Raw genomic sequence first — 21,304 nt, 5'->3', positions numbered from 1 at the left:
AATATTTTAAGAGTTCGAATTAACTTGAAGGATTATTTTAGAGCTCAATAAAATTGGATGATTAATAAATCTTTTATGTTAGAAATGTGCATTTTGTAGCAATTGCAAGTAAAGACAAAATATTTGTATCTGATGCGATGTATACAGCCCTGTGTAGAACACACAGCCTTCCATGTAAATATTTAACCGTAGATCTTGGTATCAGTAGAAGCATTGGGTCCCAGCAATGACAAATCTACTTTCGTAATGGTAGCCAGTTAAAAAGCACAACATTCAACAATCAAGCTTCTCAGCAAATATAGTTGCCTTCAATGGTCAACCTCTAGTGCCAGTATTAATGCAATTCAATGGTCTTTGAATTGATTTCAAATCGAATTCGATTGTGACATGACAAAAAATAGCCAATGTTGCTTAGCCATATAATATGATTATGATATAATTTGACTAAACTTCTAATTTATAATTTAAGCTGCTAAACCATGATGCTATACAGTCAAAATACAATACAAAATATTTATCATATTTATGCAATGTAAGATTATGAATGCAAAACAGTCAGATTAATTTACTACCCATTGATTTTTGGAATGAATTATTCAGAAAAATATATATCAGCAGTTTCTTAATGATAATGAAAAGTTAAAATACATGATGTTTAGTGCAGGTTCAGTAATCCAACACAATCCTATATTTTAATATATGCATTCAAACTATGTTAAAGTGCAGATGACCAACATTTATAACTGAAAGGCATGAAATGCTCTTGACAAACAGGTTTGGACATGAATTATGTTCTCAATATAGATGCTGCCTAGTGAGAGATTCTTGCACGATTTGTTTCAGATTTACAGCTTTCACAGTTTGGTGGTTTACGTGGTCATTTTAAATCTGTGTAAAGCAGCAGAAGAAATTTACAACTGCAAGGACAACCATTTGCTCTTCACCAGCCAGCCCTACATCCTAGCGTCTGGAGCTTGAGAGCGACACACAAAAAAGAGCAGAACCCATCCGCTGTCCTTTAGCTCATTTTCCCAGCCACCTCAGACAACTCCACCTTCATATCATCACAATTACACTCAAGTTAAAGACAGTGGTTTTGGCCCTGTGGTGTTCAACCTCAATCTGCTTGTGGAGTTTGTGTAGGAAGGAACTGGTTTAAGCCTGAAGAAGGTTTTTGAGTCTGAAGAAGGGTCTTGACCCAAAACATCACCTTTTCCTTTTCTCCAGCGATGCTGTCTGAGGCACTGAGTTACTCCAGCTTTTTGTGTCTGTCTTTTGCTTGTGGAGTTCTATCAGATTGTGTTTACTACTTTCAGAGGAGGATCTTTAACAAAGAGATATTTCTTCATTCTTCCTCATGACCAAATCTAAAATAGCCTTTTCCTGGGTAGGTTCCATAATCTATTGCTCTAAGAAGCCATCCTAATGGACACCACGATTTTTCTCCTGTGATTTTCCTTGCTGGCTTGGTTTGTCCAATCAATGTGTAGATTAAAATCTCCCTTGATAATTGTTGTTGCATGGGTTACTATAGTGGGTGTTATTAACCCCCAATATTGATTGGAAATCACTTAGTGCCTGGGGATTAGATGGGGCAAATTAAAACAATACACAATGGTTCAGCTAGGAATGTGGCTAGACAACACCTTATACTGGAGAATGAGTCTGGCTAGGTGGTTGAAGTTTTGGGGGGCAGCATTAAGTGATCTTAATTCCCTCAATTATGTGATAGTTACGATGATATAGTTATAGATCATATAGTTATGATTATATGCAATTGGGGGAAGTGCTGAATTGGGGGGAAGACTACTTACACCAGGATGAGACAGGAACTGGAGAAAATAGATTATGGGTACCTGGTTCAGAGTAAATCTACATCTGACGTAGGGATCTTTCAAAGGGTCGGTTGATTAGAGTTGAATCATACAGACATTGTGGGCCAACGGGCCTGCTACTGTGCTGCTCTATGTTAAAATAGGATGACAATTGTGTTAAACACCTCTTGCAGAGGACCAAAAAGGGGAAAAAAACTACTTCAGGGAAGGCATCCTCAGGGAACTTTTACTGAATAATGGAATCAGCAAGCTGTTCCAACAGGTACATTTAAAAAAAATCAAATCCACCTTTCAATGCATCTGCCCAGTATCCTTTTCACACAAAAATAATAAATGGAAACTGCTTTAAATGTGAAGAAGGCTTCCACCACTGTGTTTCAGTGTGTTTCTACAATGTGTCACATCAATAGGCAACCAAGTTTTAACAAAGCATGAAAGCTGCAAAGTCGCAAACAACACTGTACAAACTAGCAGATAAGTGGTTCAGTGAATTAAGTGAAACAATTGTTTTAATTGACCCTTTCTGATTTTCCTGGTTAGAATACCGTGATTCAAACACTGCGATTCAAATTTGTCTCTTGTTTTAACCACTGACCCCATCTATACTTCATGCTGCATCGGAAATGCAGCCAACGTAATCTCCCCACTGCAATCAGTCTGAAGAAGGGTGTCAGGGGTTATGAGGAGAAGGCAGGAGAATGGGGTTACGAGGGAGTGATAGATCAGCATAGATTGCATGGCAGAGTAGACTTAATGGCCTAATTCTGCTCTTATTATTTATAACCTTATAAGGGTTCCAACCCAAAACATCGCCTGTCGAATTTTTGAGATGCTGCCTGACCCACTGATTTACACCAGCATTTTGTGTCTATCTTTGGTGCAAACTAGCTTCTGCAGTTCCTTTTTTATTACAACTTAATCAAATACTTGTCCCATCCAGTCATTCCTCCTTCTCATTGCTCGCATCCGGCAGAAGGTACAGAAGCTTGAAAGCATCACCAGACTCGGGAACAGTTTCTTCCCCTCTGTTATCAGGCTTCTGAACGGTCCTTCCATAGCTTAGAGTTCTGTCTGATTCACCTCTCCCCCATTGTGTTCATTGGACTTTGTCTATGGAACAATGCTAAGGCGCTACAATACTGAGAACTATATTCTGCACTCTGTATCTTCCTCTTTGCTCCATCTATTGTACTTGAGTTTTACTTGATTGTATTTAGTCATACAGCACGGTAAGAGGCCTTTCGGCCCAAATTGCCCATACCGACTAAGATGCTGCATCTACTCTAGTGCCCCCTACCCGTGTTTGGCTCTCTCTAAACCTTTCCTATATCCACTTACATGCCCACTTACAGTGCCCTCCATAATGTTTGGGACAAAGACCCATCATTTATTTATTTGCCTCTGTACTCCACAATTTGAGATTTGTAATAGAAAAAAAGATCACATGTGGTTAAAGTGCACATTGTCAGATTTTAATAAAGGCCATTTCTTTTACATTTTGGTTTCACCATGTAGAAATTACAGCTAATACATAGCCCCAGGGTGCTGAGAGCTCTCTTATACATGCATTAAGGAGGCAATTAAATACACCTGAGCAATTACAAACCCGTGAAGCCATGTGTCCCAAACATTATGGTGCCCTGAAATGGGGGGACTATGTATAAACACAGCTGTAATTTCTACATGGTGAAACTAAAATGTATAAACATGGCCTTCATTAAAATCTGACTATGTGCACTTTAACCACATGTGATTTTTTTCTATTACAAATCTGAAATTGTGGAGTACAGAGACAAATAAATAAATGATTATGGAGGGCACTATATGCATGGTATATCAGATCTGCAAACAAAGCTTTTCACTGTACTTCAGGATAGCTGACAATAATAAATGTAAACAAAACCAATAAACTGAAAGATAGAAGTGATACACATTTATTTTTTTCTTCAGGAATTAACAATTACTAATTAATTATTGGTTTAATAATTTCAACATGATTTATGGATGAGATATTGACGCTGGAGTTTCAGGACTTTCTCCTGATGTGGCTTGAATCTTCAATGTCCTCTTGCAACTTTCCTACTGTGACTAAAGTACTTAAAAATGAAAGCAAGGATACTGCACGGGTATAAACTAATATTTTATTTAATTCCTATGATTGCTGATTATGCAAATTGAAAACCATTTCCAAGCAAAACAAAGATTAAACAAATTAATTGATGTTTGTAAATGAAAATAGGCCTGGTAATCAACATATGATGCCTTTCAGTCTAAATGCACAGCTGTTGCTTAACGCAAGTTAAAAAGGAATGGAAATCAAAACGAAAAATTGTATAATTGCCAGCTGAAAGCATCAGGAACGTTACAGATATAACAGTATAACACGGATTTCTATTTCTGAGCAAAATCCATGGACCTGGAACATTAACTATTCCCTCCTCCTTAAAAGGTGCCGATCAAGTTGAAAATGTCCAGCATTTTGTACATATTTCTTTTCTACGACCTTGACTGATTTAGCATTCATTTTCTGAAGATGTTTAAAGAACTAGCTAATAACCTCTAGCGGATGGTAAAAAAGGAACACAGAGAAGATGATCTCCACTGAAGTGCAATGCGATTACTAACCAGTAAGAGTTAATGATCTTGCAAAACGCCAGCTCACAGCACATTTTCAGGTTGCTCTGATGCTCAGAGAGGTCTCCTGATGAGCATTTGTTTGGGTCCACCTCACAATTTTCATCTGATTCATAGAGAGCCTTGATGAACTCCCCTGTCAAAAAGAATAACTCATCACACTTCACACTTAAATCACACTTTAGAAATATAAATATTTTAAAATTCTGCTTGATCAAGCCATTCCGTAATCATTAATTGCATGGCATATTTAAGCCCAACATGCATTTGTTATTTAGTTTAACCCAGTTGAGTAGAAGGCATTATAATCTGCAGCTGAAATGGTAAGAAACAGAAATGCTGAGAAAATAGGCTGCACCAGAAATCTGTCATATTCGAAAAGGGCAATGGTAGATCACAAATGGGAGTTCAAGACACAAATAATATCCTACATTTCCAAAGATACAGCCTAAACCTTTTCAACAGCAAGTTGTTATTTTCCTGACTATACAGCATTATTTTTTGGGATCAAAAGTGAATCACACTTCATTTCCATCCCCCCATTTTTACCAAGTGCATCCTGGAGATACTTCTGTCCAACCAGTTTCAGATACTCCTCTATTGCTTTGGTCGCCAAGGTATTCTCCCGAAAAATCAGATGCTCATTGTCCCCACAACGATCAACTTCAGACATCATCAAATCTGTCAAGAAATCCTGCAAAAGAAAATTGTAGAGCTGAACCTATTAAACCGTTATTTGGTAAACATTAATTAAATTCATCTCCATTTTACTGCAGTATTTATCCAAGAAAACATTGAAATATCATTGGGACTTGCACTGCATTTTAAATATTCTTTCCTTCTCAAAACATAAAAGTCGAGGTTGTACATAGAATGGATTACGGTATGACATAGTTGGCACCTAAATTTAGGTTCCACTGTACTATTTTGTATTGTATTAACTTCTATTAAAATAAACAAAAAAAAATATATATATATTTATTACGAAGGAAACCTATACATGTTTTTGACAACTGCTTAAATTGTTCTGCCAGTTTGACCACATGATGATTACAAATCTGAAAACAAAGCAATAAAAACCGAAGACAATTATAAACAAAGAGTGGCGTTTATGAAGCAAATAAGGTTTGTCTGAAGCATGATCAATACTGCATTTTACAATTTCTTTTGAGGGCAGGTTAAGCAAGCAGGTATTTTGTTTTTATTGAGCAGGTACTTGCTCATTTACTTTCTTATTTGTACTGACTGCATCCGAGGCAATGCCCATGATGTGCAGCTTCTCAATCCACCCCAATAGTTGGCATTCTTGGCTCCAGTTCTCTGTATTAAGAATCTCAACCACCCGAAATGTGCTAAATTCTTTGCACTATTCAGATCCCTGGATTATATCATCGATATATTAGTCGATATTAATGCACCCAATTACTTTATATTTTATTCTGGTTCTCATCATACATTTTCCAGGACTGAATTTCATATATTGTATGAAACTATATATTTTATGAAACTATATATGATTATATTAACAAACATCCCTTGAACAAATAAAGTGGGAAGGAACTGCAGACGCTGGTTTAATCCGAAGATAGACACAAAAAGCTGTAGCTCAGCGGGACAGACAGCATCTCTGGAGAAAAGGTTTAGGTGACGTTTCGGGTCTAGACCCTTTTTCAGAGTTCTTCAGAGTCCGACGAAGAGTCTTGACCCAAAATGTCACCTATTCCTTTTCTCCAGAGATGCTGTCTGGCCCGCTGAGTTACTCCAGGGTTTTGCGTCTATCTTCGGCTTGAACAAATGAAGTTTGAGAAAGATATCCTTCCATTTATGTAAGTGGACAGAAGGCAAAGATAAATTATGACACCGTCTCCAAAACAAGATAAAATTGTCAAAAAAAAGCCCACCACAATTCTTGACAGCCTGATATTTTAATGTACACACAGTACAATCCATAGAGTTGTGAGTGGCAGGCTTGTTAGAATTCTCTCAGCCGCTCAATATTGAAGAGTGTGTAAGCTGGTGTTCCTCAAACAAATGTTTTCCATTTTTGTGAATGATAAATATATAGCATAGCCAAAGATATTAACCTTTTCTCTTCCAATAAACATATTTTTGTCAATTTTTGCACAAAATTGACAGAACTACATTTCTCTTTATTGGAAGAGAAATCAAGGGCAAACCTAAGCATTTGTAAACTCTCCACATAACCTAGAGACCGTTTCCAAAATGGCATTGATTACTTTAAGTTTCCATGTGTTCACATTGCTGAAATATAATGCTGAAATGTGGACTGAACACACAAAACATTTTAAGCCCTGGGTTCATGGCCAATAGGATCAGAAGAGTAAAATTTACTGCAAGCGAGCTCTCCCATTTATTTCCGTAATGGTGCCGTTCATCATCATTTAGCTGCTGCTGGCAGGAAAGAGGTGGTTAGGGCATTCAACACATTTGCACGATTAGGTATCAGTAGGCAATATCCAAGATAATTAAAATGGTTTATAAGTTTTTTCTTCCTTTCCTGAGACAGACGCCTTTTTGTAAAATTCCAGTCACTAAAGCAATCAGCTGAGAACTAATGAAATTCACTCAGCAGAGACAAATCATGGTGACATGCAAATCTAAGATGTGAACGGATTCACATATATTGTGGGGAGCCAACTCATATTAATTTGAGCCACACGATCTATGTTTAAGACATGCCCTTTCTATACTTAAGTAGAAATTAACGGTGAATAGAGCTTGAGTATAATGGTGGAGACTAATATTAATGTGAGGACCATAAAAAGCTATGCATTTTTCAAAACTGTTTTAAATAATAGCTTTCTGATGGGCAGATGTGATCAGTTTCATGAAAGGTCAAATGTTATTATCGATCTGAAGTGATAAAAAGATTCATAGTTTGACTGGTCTTTGGAAAAATTCAATTACTATGTCATGCTTAATTTTCATTCTGAACCGCTATTATTGTATGAAGATATGCTTTCCATTACGATGTGTGAAATCTGATAACATGTCTTTCAACATTTCACAACAACTAACTGCTGAGAATCATTAGTTTATGGTGAGCATACGCACACATTTATTTTTAGCATAATACACATTAATTCACGTTAATCACTGATCTGCAAAAAAAGATTGGACCTTAAATAATTAGTCATGGGAGGAAAAAAACTTCCCTTCTGCCTCTTAAAACTAAGTTCAGACAAAAACAGAAATGTGCAAAACTCCAAATTAACACAGCGCCCATGAATTTTTAATTGTTTTCTTCGTTCATATTGGAAACGTTTATTCAACAACAACACAATCACCGTTTTTTGTTTTCAATTATGATGACAAATCTACCTAAATATTAACTCCCTTTAAAAAAATTCTAACACAAAATGTACAAATGACACATTAGGCCAAACAACAGAAAGATCAAGAATCAGGTGAAGCCAATTGCAAGTGTTCCTGGAGCATTGGCATTAGGGTTATTCACTCTATTTGCTGCAATATTATGTAAACAGCATTTGTGTTTTTAAATAAATCTTTGAATTTGGAAGATAACCCGCTGTGTAGCAGCACCAAGAAACCTTTCCAAACTGCGAACCTGTATACAATTCAAGCAGTTTCACTCCGTGTCATTAAAAATAAATGAGCCTACATATTGTCTAAAATCTCACAATAGCATTGCAAACAATTTTCTGGTTGCGAATGTTGCATCGCATGCTGAGTTGAAACTACATGCAACAAATACTGTCAATACAGAAGGTTGTTCCACGAGCAGTGGCTGTACTGTTGCCGTACCAAGGTCCTGAACGAATAGCCTGAGGGCTGAGGTGGCATGCCACCAAATTCAGCAACAATCAATAGTTTCCAGAAATGAGAGCAGAGATGTGAAGCGGGAGATAAAGAAGTTAAGAAATAAATAGGTTTTAGTTAGAGAACAACAAAAGAACATGACTTTGTTTAACACATGCTTTGAAGCACACTTCGTTCAGGCCCTGTGGGCACCCAGTGGCATCGGCCTAACGAGCTCTTCAAGCAGTTTTTTTTCTCTCTGATCTGAGATGAAAACATTGCCAGGATTCACAGGGCGCTGATCATTATAGCTTCGCAAAGAGCTGACAAAGGGTTTCAGAAGCAGGAATGAGACATAAATCAGGAATTTTTGCAAAACCAATTCAGCCAAACTACAATTTATGCTAACCTTAACAGAATGTCAAGTCCACAGACTGAAAAAGAGAGATTCCATTTTTTTTGTCTCCTTCATTCCTCAGAGAAACAACATGACTAAAGATGTTAGGGGAAGAAATAACAGCAAAACTAGCAAAAGTGACAAGTGGCACAAACGGTGCCTTTTTTAGTTGAAATTTTGAAAATTGCTTTTATCAAGTTTCCAAACGCAACAGCCAATTACTTTTCCTAATTCTTCCCAACCTCTCTTGTGCCAACATTAAAATGTTTACAGGTAAGGGTAAGTTTTCAAAGGAAGGGATGGAAAAAATAAATGTTAAAACTTCCAAGTACACCTGTGCTGTACACACATGGGTGAGTTAGACACTGAAACGGTAAGATTAGAAGGATTGACTGTTCCCTTTCCATCTTAGGCAAAACAAACGCAGGTGTACAGCTGTTCTCTCAAGTAAAGCTTTATAATATATTTGTAATTTCTACAATAGTACAACGCAACTGATTTTAAAGAATCCCTAAAGGGCCTGTCCCACTTATGCAATTTTTTCGGCGACTGCCGGCACCCGTCATAGTCGCAGCAGGTCGCCAAAAATTTTCAACATGTTGAAAATCCAGCGGCGAGCAGACAAAGGTGTGATTCTTTGGGCGACTACTCACGACCATACAGGCGTCACCCGGCGACATGTCACATTCACCTTAGCCTCTATGTGTATCAGAATAAAATTCATTATACCCCATCAACTGATACAACTCACCAACAGCACATGCTGCATTCTGCGGCGATAAACCTAGAACATTATAGGCTGGATTTTTTCCATAGCTTTGCTCGTTTGCAAACTTCTAAAACATACTGGAGATGGTGGTGTGGATATTTACAGATATCCATGCAAACACGTGGAGCCTGGGCAGGCAGAGTGCGGCATGAGTGAGTGTGAGGCTAATTTCCACCATTAGTAAAGAGTTGGTTGATGATCATACGTGGGGAGGCACAGTGTCGCAGCTGGAAGAGCTGCTGCCTCACAGCGGCAGAGACTCGGATTCCATCCTGACCTCTGGTGCTGTCTGTGTGGAGTTTGCATTTTTTCCCTGCGACGTGAGGATTTCCTCACACATCCCAAAGACGTGTGGGGTAATTGGTCTATGTAAATTGTCACATGTGTGTTGGGAGCGAATGAAGAAGTGGGATAACATAGAACTACTGTGAATGGGGATTGGTGGTCAGCATGGACCTGGTGGGCTGAAGGTTTCAATGCTGTGGCTTTCAACCAACCAATCAATCAAGCAGTGATATCATAAAGGAGCTCAGTGCTCATTTTAACAGCCAAGATACAAGATACATTTAATTGTCATTTGGACCCCTTGAGGTCCAAACGAAATGCCGTTTCTGCAGCCATACATTACAAACAAATAGACCCAAGACACAACATAATTAACATAAACATCCATCACATCGCTGTGATGGAAGGCCAAATAAACTTATCTCTCCACTGCACTCTCTCCCCCCCCCCCCCAATGTCAGAGTCAAAGTCATAGCCCCCGGCTGGCGATGGCGATTGTCCCGCGGCCATTAAAGCCACGCCGGGTGGTGCGAGGTCGCACACCGGGTCTTGCTGTTAGAGCCCCCGGCGTGCGCTCGCAGAGTCCCGCGGCCATTCCAAGCCGCGCGGGGCAGTGATGTAGGCCGCGCGGGGCAGTGATGTAGGCCCCGCTCCAGGAGCTCTTCAACCCGGCAACTCGGGCGGGGGAAGTCGCCGTTGTGAGAGCCCTGAAAAGCGGTCTCCCTCCAGGGACCCGCAGGCTCCCGGTGCCGCCGTCCACAGACCTGCCGTTGAAGCCTCCGACTCTCCGGTCGGGCCGCAGCAGCAGCAGCGCTCCTCCACCGCTCCACCCGCTCCGGACTCGGCCAGCCCCGCGACGGCGACGGTGAGTCGTCGGCACCAGAGTCCCCGGTCTCTTCCTGTTGGAGGCCGCTCCTCGTTGCAGCCCCAACGATAACGGAAACCCGACGAGAAAAGGTCGGGTCTCCCGTGCAGGGAGAGATTTAAAAAGTTTCCCCCCCCCCCCCCCTCCCCCCCCCCACCCCCACCCCCCCCCACACACACACCCCAACAAAAAATAACAAAAACTACATAAAAACATAGACAAAAAATAATAAAACGCGGACAGACTGCAGAGGCCGCTGCTGACGAGAGTCGCGCCGCCCACCGGAAGTGTGGCGGCGCGACTCTCATTGTGTGGAAGCCTATCTTCCACACAATGATGACACATATATTGTAAATATTCATACCCACCCTAACCCCATGCAAAACAATTCTCTACGACCAACAGATTTGTTCCCGATTGATTTCTCTCAGCCTTTCCAGATTTGGCAAACGCTATCTCCCAGTTACCAAACACTAACACGCTTTCCATTCCCATATTGACTGTAACTATCCTGGGCCTCCTCCATTGTCAGAGTGAAACCAAATGCAAACTGGATGAACAGCACCTCATATTTCGCTTGGGCAGCTTACAACCCAGTGGCATGAATATTAATTTCTCCAACTTCATGTAATCCTTGCATTTCTTTCTCCACGCCCCTCCCCCATCCTAGTCGTACTGGCTTCACTGTCATAGAAAATAGGTGCAGGAGAAGGCCATTCGGCCCATTCGATATGATCATGGCTGATCATCCAACTCAGTATCCCATCCCTGCCTTCTCTCCATACCCCCTGATCCCTTTAACCACAAGGGCCACATCTAACTCTCATGCTGGTGATTTCACTGCCTGTATAACTCGTTATCATCAACCCAACAGCCAACAATGGATCAATGTGGGCTCCATGATTCCTTGATCATCACTGCTTTTTGCATAACTTTTATTCATTTGTTCTATGTACTTTCTATATTTTTTATTTCCCTTTCCCCTCACTCTCAGTCTGCAGAAGGGCCTTGATCCAAAACGTCACCTACTCCTTAACTGCCGAGATGCTGCCTGACCCGCGGAGTTACTCCAATTTTTTGTGTCTATCTTCTTGTGCTAGTGTTTACAGCCTTTTGAAGTTCTTGGGCTGATTGGGTCTGCAGGAAAGTTGAAGGGTATTGCCCTGCATTTGGGGCTTCTGCACAAACCAGCTACACTCCGACACAAGTGCAGCAGTCGGTCAGGGAGGACAGGCAGGATATAGACCATAGCCACACAGGATATTGCAGAACAATCTGTCCAGCTGAACTTCAACAGAGAATACTTCACATCACCCCTCGCTGCAGTGCAGATGATCTCACAGTAACGTGCTACCTGCAATGCTCACTCTTATTAAGGGGGGCAGATTGCCATGAAGTGGTGTTAGACACTCACAATTCCAGGAATGAGTTTATTTAATGCCTTTGATAATTACTGTGCAAGTTAATTTAGAGCAAAGGGTCAAAAGCAAAGTTGTTCTGGATCAGCTATTGTGATTTATTGGTCACTCAAACTTGCTACAGGTAAACGCAACATATTATTTCAGCATTTTTTATCCATTTTTACCAATTTCTTCAGTGGCAGCACAAAGCTAAGCTTTCAAGATAAGGAAGGGAATAATTAGTCTTAGTCGTAAAATCATCCAGCATGGAAATAGACCCTTTGGCCCAGCTCATCCATGCCGAACAAGATGTCACATCTAAGCTAGTCCCATTTGCTCGCATTAGAGCCATATCCATCTAAACATTTCCTATGCGTGTACCTGTCCAAATGTCTTTGAGTCGTTGTTATAGTATCTGTCTCAATCAATTACCTCCTCGGGCAGCTTGTTCCATATACTCGGTGTGGAAAAACCTCACACCTTAAACAGTAGAATGATATTTTGGTTACTGTTTAGCAGAGAATCCAATAAGTCCACTTATTAGACGTAATATTTACAAGCAAGTGTTAGGTGTTGTGCTTTGGGAGGTCAAATGTAAGGGGGAAATATACAATTAATGGCATGATTCCCAACAGCATTGATGCAAATTGGGATCTTGGGGCCAAGTCCATAACTTACTGAAAGTGGCAACACAAGAAAATAGAGTGCCAAATAAGGCAATATTGTCTGATGAAGGGCATGACCCAAAACCTATCCCTATTAACATAGAAAATAGATGCAGGAGTAGGCCATTCAGCCCTTAAAGCCAGCATCACCATTCAATACGATCATGGCTGATCATCCATAATCAGTACCATGTTCCTGCTTTCTCCCCATATCCCTTGATTCCATTAGCCCTAAAAGCTATTTCGAACTCTTTCTTGAAAGCATCCAGTGAATTGGCCTCCACTGCCTTCTGTGGCAGAGAATTCCACATTTTCACAACTCTCTGGGTGAAAAGGTTTTCCCTAATCTCAGTCCTAAATGGCCTACCCTTATTCTTAAACTGCGACCCCCAGTTCTGGACTCTCCCAACATTGGGAACATTTTTCCTACATCGAGCCTGTCCAATCCCTTAAGAATTTTATATGTTTCTATAAGATACCCTCTCATCCTTCAAAATTCCAGTGAATATAAGCCCAGTCAATCCATTCTTTCATCATACGTCATCATTAACCTGGTGATCCAACGCTGCACTCCCTCAATAGCACAAATGTCCTTCCTCAAATTTGGAGACCTAAACTGCACACAATACCCCAGGTGTGGTTTCACCAGGGCCTTGTACAACTGCAGAAGGACCTCCTTGCTCCGACACTCAAATCCTCTCTCTATGAAGGCCAACATGCCATTAGCTTTCTTCACTGCCCACTGTGATGAAGGATCACAACCAGAAGCATAGAAAATAGGTGCACGAGTAGGCCATTCGGCCCTTCGAGTCGACCATTCGGCCCTGTATATCTTCTTCAGATATGCTGCCTGGCCATTGAGTCACTCCAGTACCTTGTGTCTTTCTTTGACATAAACCAGCATCTGCAGTTCCTTGTTAAGGCATATTGTATGCTTGCTTTCACAAATTGAGGCATTGAGGATAATAGTCAGGAAGTCAATACACAACTTTATAAAACTGGTTAAGTTGTAATTGGAGTACTGCGTGCAATTCTGCTCACCTCGTTACAGGAAAGATGGAGGCTTTAGAAAGGGTGCAGAGGAGGTTAACCAGAATGATGCCTGGATTAGTGGGTATTAGCTACAGGGAGATGTTGCACAGACTTGGACTCGAATGCCGGAGGGTGTAAGGAGACGATAGAAGTATATGAAATTATGAGAGACATAGATAGGATAGATGGAAAAATGAAATACTAGAAGGCATAGCTTTAAGGTGAGAGGGGCAAAGTTTAAAGGAGATATGCTGGGCAAGTTTTTTTAAATTAGTGGTGGTGAGTGCCTAGAACGTGCTGCCGGGGTAGTGGTGAAGGCAGGTATGATAGTGGCATTTAGGTGACTTTTGGATAGATATATCGTTATGTGGGGAATGGTGGAATATGGATTGTATGCGGGCAGATAAGAGTTGCTCTTGGCATTGTGTTTGGCACAGACATAGTTGGCCAAAGGGTCTGTTCCTGTGCTCTACTGCTCTACTGCACACACTCCACGTCCGCAAGGGTGTAGCCCTGAGCTAGACATCCGCACTGCTTGCCCCATAAGGCCAACACCTGTCCCCTCAGGCTGACTGCACCAAATGTCGGGCAATGCAGTGAACTGCTAGGGAAACACCGGCAGCGGGCAGGTACTCCTGCCAGAATGTCCAGCAGTGAGCAATACGTATCTGTGAGAGTTGAGGCTGGAAGACCAAGAGCACTATAACAAATCTATGGCGATACAAGGCACTGCAGATGCTGGAGTCTGGAACAAAAATAAACAAACTGCTGGAGGAACTCAGTGGGTCAGGCAGTATCTGTAGAGGGAAATCTGTGGAAGGTTTCAGCTTGAGACCCTTCATTTGGACTAACAAATCCATACTCTGCAGGGCAGGTCTACATGGGCTTTCAGTGCAGCATACAGAAAAACATTTCCAAATTAGTAGCAATAAAGTAAGCTCTAAATCAATGGCAAACTTGTCTTCCTCTTCAGAAATCTTCACATTTCACAGATCAAGCAACAGGACTGAAACTGGCACTTAACTTTGTCGCAGTCTGCCATGCCCGAGATTCATGACTCACGTAGTAGCAGCACAAGCCGCTGATAACTGTCAAAATGCTCCATGCACTTCCAGTTAGATTTCAATAAATGAGTAAGAATTTGCAAACTGGAATCCTCAGCAGAGCTGGAGAGCGCAGCAGCCCAGACACTTGCTTCAGAGACTTACTGCAGGCCTGCCATTGAATGTCAGCTGGAACTATCAGTCCTGCAAGTCTCATCAGTCTGCAGCTGCATCATCAGCCTATGGGGGGGACAGAGCAAAGTGTTCAAGAATAGGCTTTAGCTGAGTCGCCCTGCAACATGCAACTCTACATCAGTTTACAATCTGCATGGTATTGTGCAGAGTTTGGGGATCCTGTCGAAGGAGGTAAAGGCCAGGGACTGCAGGGACCAACTGCAACATTGGAAGTCACGGAGCTATGGAGTGTGCCAAGTGCCAACTGCAACATTGGAAGTCATGGAGCTATGGAGAAGTATTTGTTGACCCTTCCCAATAATAATAATAATAAATACATATATATATATATGTATGTAAAAAACATAATAGTATAACTTTTATCTACTTAATGTTTTAATCAGCATAAACTGCCTTCAAGAGGGGGAGGATGAGTAGGCTGGGTCTCTATTCCATGGAGCGCAGGAGGATGAGGGGAGATCTTATAGAGGTGTACAAAATCATGAGAGGAATAGATCGGGTAGATGAAGAGTCTTTTGCCCAGAGTAGGGGAATCGAGGACCAGAGGACATAGGTTCAAGATGAAGGGGAAAAGATAGGAATCCGAGGGGTAACTTTTTCACAAACGATGGTGGATGTATTGAACAAGCTGCCAGAGGAGGTAGTTGAGGGTGGGACTATCCCATCGTTTAAGAAACAGTTAAGACCGGTTTGGAGAGATATGGACGGGTTTGGAGGGATATGGACGGGTTTGGAAGGATGGACGGGTTTGGAGGGATATGGACGGGTTTGGAAGGATATGGACGGGTTTGGAGGGATATGGGCGGGTTTGGAGGGACGGATTTAGGGGGATATGGACGGGTTTAGAGGGATATGGACCAAGCGCAGGCAAGTGGGACGAGTGTAGCTGGGTGGTGTGGGCAAATTGGGCCGATGGGCCTGTTTCCACACTGTATCACGCGATGACTCTACCATACTGGGGAGTCTTGAGCTTCTTTCGGTAAATTCTTTACATACATCCACACAAGAGCATAGCTTTCTCACTTAAACTGTTACCAAGCACCTTTCATTATCCATTTCCTACATTCCAGCTACACATGAAAGTAAGGTAAGTCAAGGATATCACACTGAACCCAACCATATCCATTTAAATAAGTATTTTAACCTTCAGATATACAAAAGTTACAACAAGGAATGAATCTCAAACTCACATTTTCTCCAAACCACTTCTGCCTGGCAGCTGAGGAGCAGAACCATATTCGGCACCTGTGAAATCCCGGTACAACATCTAAAAGTAATTTGGACAGATACATGGATAGGAAAAGTTTAGAGGGATATGGGCCAAATGCGGGCTGGTGGAACTAGTGTAGATGGAGCATCTTTGGCAGCATGGGCAAGTTGGGCTGAAGGGCCTGTCCTGTGTGACTATGACTCACCTTCGTGAATTACTTATGTTACAGCCCCTTAATACCACCACCTGTCTCTCCTCATTTTCCCCTCACTTCTATCCCAGCTTTTATCAGCCGGAGAATTGTCCTTTAGCACAGCTATAGTTGCTCTATGACCTATTTCCTTCAATATTTCCAAAGCAGTTCTATGCTGAAGAGGGATATGGGCCAAATGCGGGCTGGTGGAACTAGTATAGATGGAGGGATATGGAGAGAGCAGAAACTGTCAGCTCTCTCCACAATTTAACATCTTAATCCTATCACTTTTCTGGTGACTGTATTCTGTACTCCTTCAAAGGCCAACACATTTTTCCTGAGTGTGGTGGGCAAAAGTGACTACAGATTACGTCAGAAGATCAGACCAAGGCTCTGCACAATTGAAATAGAATGTACTTTCTTGAGATGGAGGCAAGGTTTTTGAATGCTTTTTTAAAAAAAGTCTTTCCATTCCCATACTGACCTTCTGTCCTGGGCCTCCTCCATTGCCGCACGCACACTTGGAACAGCATCTCATATTTCGCTTGGGTAGTTTACAAGTTTTAGAATTGAATTCAATAATTTAAGTAACGTCCCCTCCCCTTTCCTCCACAAAAGCATTTAACCAGTTCTACAGTTCACCACATCCCTCTTGAGATCACACCTTCCCCAGACAACAATCAGCCTACCAGGCACCACCGTGCTCAAGGTCATTCGTGGCTAGCCCGGATCAATCCCAGCCTTCTCTCACCTCCAGCTCTTCAGCTCCCCCTACACACTATTTTATGTCTGAAAAAGGGTCCCGACTCAAAATATCAATCGTGTCGCTCATTGGTATAAATTCAAGCTGGAGTCCCAGGGCAGGCAGTATCAATAGCAATAGGTCCCGCCACAATGAGTTCAATGCTTTCTACTCCCACTTCAATGGAGGAACATCACTAGCCCCACCAGTCTCACGTACCCCTGCACCAACAGTGCCTGTGGCAGATGCAAGATCGGCTTTCCTGGGTCTGGTCCAGATGGAGTCACCGGCAACGTACTCAGGACCTGTGCCAATCAGCTAGCAGAGGTATTCAGACATCTCTCCCTACTATTCTGAAATCCCCACCTGCTTTAAGACCAATGTCCTCCCAGTGCCAGAGAAAAGTAAGGTAGTAAAGCTTAATGACTACCGTCCAATGGCTCTGATATCCACCATCATGAAGTTCTTTGAGAGATAGGTGATGGCTCACATTAACTCCAGCCACCCAGCCAGCCTTGATCCACTGCAGTTTGCTTCCCATCACAACAGATCCACAGCAGATACCATCTCCCTGGGCTAAACTCACCTGTGGAACACCTAGACAACAAGGACTCCTACATTAGATTTCTACATATCAACTGTAGCTCTGCCATCAACACCATAATCCCACCCAAACACATCTCAAAATTCCTGGACTCGGGAGTCAGCACCTTCCTCTGCCACTCGATCCTCATCTTTCTGACCCACAGACAACAATCAGTGAGGATAGATGTCCACACCTCCTCACGATCATTCTCACCACCAGTGCTCCCCACGAAGATGCATTCTCAGTCCCCTACCACACTCCTGATACACTTTTGATGATATGGCCAAATTCGACGAACTCCATCCACAAGTTTTCAGATGATATCACCATATCACAAACAACGATGAGAACGAGTACAGGAAGAAGATAGAGAACTTATTAGTAAGATGTCAGGACATCAACCTCTTCCTCAATGCAGTTATTGACTTGAGGAAACATGGTGGGGAACATGCCCCAATCAGCATCAATGGTGCTGAAGTGGAAATTGTTTGAGTGTTTCAAGTTCCTTAATGTAACTATTATGTGATCTGTGGTGGACACACCGCATTGAAGTTGCAGCCAAGATGGCAAAGCAACGCATTTTCTCAGCAGTATATTCAGCATGTGTACAATTATTCTTACAAACTTCTGCAGATGAACTATAGAAAACATTGTTGGGTTGCAACACAATTTGTTTGGGACCAACACTCTGTCAAACACCACAAGTAATTGCAGATATTGAGGATGTAACTGAGTCCATCACACAGACCAGACTCGCCACCATTGACTCCATCTACACTTCACGCTGCCTTGTGAAACCAGTCAACATAGCCAAAGATCTTTCCCACCCTGGTTATTTCTTTTCCTCCCTGCTCATGTTAAGCAGAAGATACAGAAGTTTGAAAGCACGCACCACCAGACTCAGGAACAGCTTCATTCCTTCTGTTATCAGTCCTCTGAATGGTCCTTCTATTAGCTGGGCACAGTCCCATTCACTTCTATCTCATTGCAGATATTGAACTTCAACCCTGGAACTGTTTGCTAATAGTTTGGTTTAATTGTTTTTATGTATAGTATTTATCTGATTATCTGATTCGATTGGATTGCATGCTTAACAAAGCATTTCACTGTACCTCAGTACACATGAGAGTAATAGTGAGAGAATAATCATGCTTGACTAATCTTCTGTTATTTGAGGATGTAACTAGGAAAATAGGCAAGAGAGAGCCAGTGGATGTAGTGTACCTGGACTTTCAGAAAGCATTTGATAAGGTCCCACATAGGAGATTAGAGGGCAAAACTAGGGCACATGGTATTGGGGGTAGAGTGCTGACATGGAAAGAGAATTGGTTGGCAGACAGGAAACAAAATGTAGGGATTAACGGGTCCCATTCAGAATGGCAGGCAGTAACTAGTGGGGTACCGCAAGGCTCGGTGCTGGGACTGCAGCTATTTACAATATACATCAATGATTTGGATAAAGGGATTCAAAGTAACATTAGCAAATTTGAAGATGACACAAAGCTGGGTGGCAGTGTGAACTGTGAGGAGGATGCTATGAGAATGCAGGGAGACTTGTACAGGTTGGGGGAGTGGGAAGATGCATGGCAGATGAAGTTTAATGTGGATAAATGTGAGGTTATCCACTTTGGTATCAAAAACAAGAAGGCAGATTACTATCTAAATGGCGTCAAGTCGGGAAAAGGGGAAGTATAACGGATCTGGGGGTCCTTGTTCATCAGTCTATGAAGGTAAGCATGCAGGTACATGGGTGCAGTTTTGGTCCCCTAATTTGAGGAAGGACATTCATGCTATTGAGGGAGTGCAGTGTAGGTTTACAAGATTAATTCCCGGGATGTCGGGGCTGTCATATGCTGAGAGAATGGAGCGGCTGGGCTTGTACACTCTGGAGTTGAGAAGGATGAGAGGAGATCTTATTGAAACATATAAGATTGTTAAGGGTTTGGACACAATAGAGGCAGGAAACATGTTCCCCACGTTGGGGGAATCCAGAAGCAGGGGCCACCGTTTAAGAATTAGGGGTAAGCCATTTAGAACGGAGACGAGGAAACACTTAACCATATAACCATATAACAATTACAGCACGGAAACAGGCCATTTCGGCCCTACAAGTCCATGCTGAACAAATTTTTTCCCCTTAGTCCCACCTGCCTGCATTCGTACCATAACCCTCCATTCCCTTCTCATCCATATGCCTATCCAATTTATTTTTAAATGATACTAATGAACCTGCCTCCACCACTTCCACTGGGAACTCATTCCACACCGCCACCACTCTCTGCGTAAAGAAGTTCCCCCTCATATTACCCCTAAACTTCTGTCCCTTCATTCTGAAGTCATGTCCTCTTGTTTGAATCTTCCCTATTCTCAAAAGGAAAAGCTTGTCCACATCAACTCTGTCTATCCCTCTCATCATTTTAAAGACCTCTATCAGGTCCCCCCTTAACCTTCTGCGCTCCAGAGAATAAAGACCTAACTTATTCAACCTATCTCTGTAACTTAGTTGTTGAAACCCAGGCAACATTCTAGTAAATCTCCTCTGTACTCTCTCTATTTTGTTGACATCCTTCCTATAATTGGGTGACCAAAATTGTACACCATACTCCAGATTTGGTCTCACCAATGCCTTGTACAATTTTAACATTACATCCCAGCTTCTATACTCAGAACTTCTTCTCAGACTCACAACAGAGAGTTGTGAGTCTGTGGAATTCTCGGTGGACGCCGTTTCTCTGGATATATTCAAGAGAGAGATAGATAGGGCTCTTAAAGATAGTGGAGTTAGGGGATATGGGGAGAAGGCAGGAACGGGGTACTGATTGGGGATGATCAGCTATGATCACATTGAATGGCGGTGCTGGCTCGAAGGGCCGAATGGCCTACTCCTGCACCTATTGTCTATAATCCCAAACCTACCCTGACAATAGTCAAGTTATTTCATGTACAACATTGTATTTATAATTCTACATGTAAAATGCAATAATTTTGAATTACTGATATAATACAACTTTCTAATACTTTGGTGAATTAATTATATTGTAATATTGCTTAATATTGGTAGCCTAATTGGAAAAAAAGAACTATGGTTTGTAATACTAGATTGAAGGAAGTATACATTTCCAAATGGTCTGCTCTGATGCGAGTCAAGCATCTTTCTGTGGGAAACATTCATGCCCTTCACACTTCTGTTCTCAATTACAAAGATATCACATATAATTGAGTGTTTTGAAAGCTAAGAAATAACAATACAATTGTTTCTTTTACTAAAACAGTACATTTGAACATTCACTCACCATGCATCCAGCCTTGTTTCAAATGTCATATGATTGCTATAATGTCAATTAACATTTGATCAGGCACAGCGAACAGGTCTGACATCAATACTTTAACCTTCTGGTTCCACTGAGCTCTTTGCTTTCAAATTTACAGACACACCAACCCTTCCTTAATTAGCAGTAACTGGCCTTCGCGCTGATGGAGTCTCTCTCTCCACCTGTTTCTAAACACTCATTATTGCAGATGCATATTGCCACTTCCTCGTCATTACCAACCGCCTTCCATCTGTCTTTCCAAACAAAAAAAGATTCCCCTTAAAATTTGCAAGACTAGATGAACATCATAATTATGGATGAGCAGCATATACTTTTATATGACACGAATAATGAATAGCTAC

General features: G+C 41.7%; 1 protein-coding gene across 8 annotated transcripts in view; it reads right to left on the bottom strand.

The window, feature by feature from the left end:
- The window catches only part of LOC129711830 (disabled homolog 2-interacting protein-like), a 625,376-nt gene that overhangs the window by 63,769 nt on the left and 540,303 nt on the right, over nucleotides 1-21,304 (bottom strand). For all 8 annotated transcript variants that reach the window (XM_055659772.1, XM_055659773.1, XM_055659775.1 and 5 more), the window contains 2 exons: nucleotides 5,019-5,163; nucleotides 4,461-4,605 (listed from right to left, as the gene is read on the bottom strand). In XM_055659772.1, coding sequence (XP_055515747.1) covers nucleotides 4,461-4,605; nucleotides 5,019-5,163 — 290 coding nt within the window. The remainder of the gene's footprint in view (nucleotides 1-4,460; nucleotides 4,606-5,018; nucleotides 5,164-21,304) is intronic.

This window comes from Leucoraja erinacea, chromosome 31 (genome assembly GCF_028641065.1).
Source record: "Leucoraja erinacea ecotype New England chromosome 31, Leri_hhj_1, whole genome shotgun sequence".
Taxonomy (NCBI): Eukaryota; Metazoa; Chordata; class Chondrichthyes; order Rajiformes; family Rajidae; genus Leucoraja; species Leucoraja erinaceus.
This window is presented reverse-complemented; position numbering and strand designations above follow the sequence as displayed.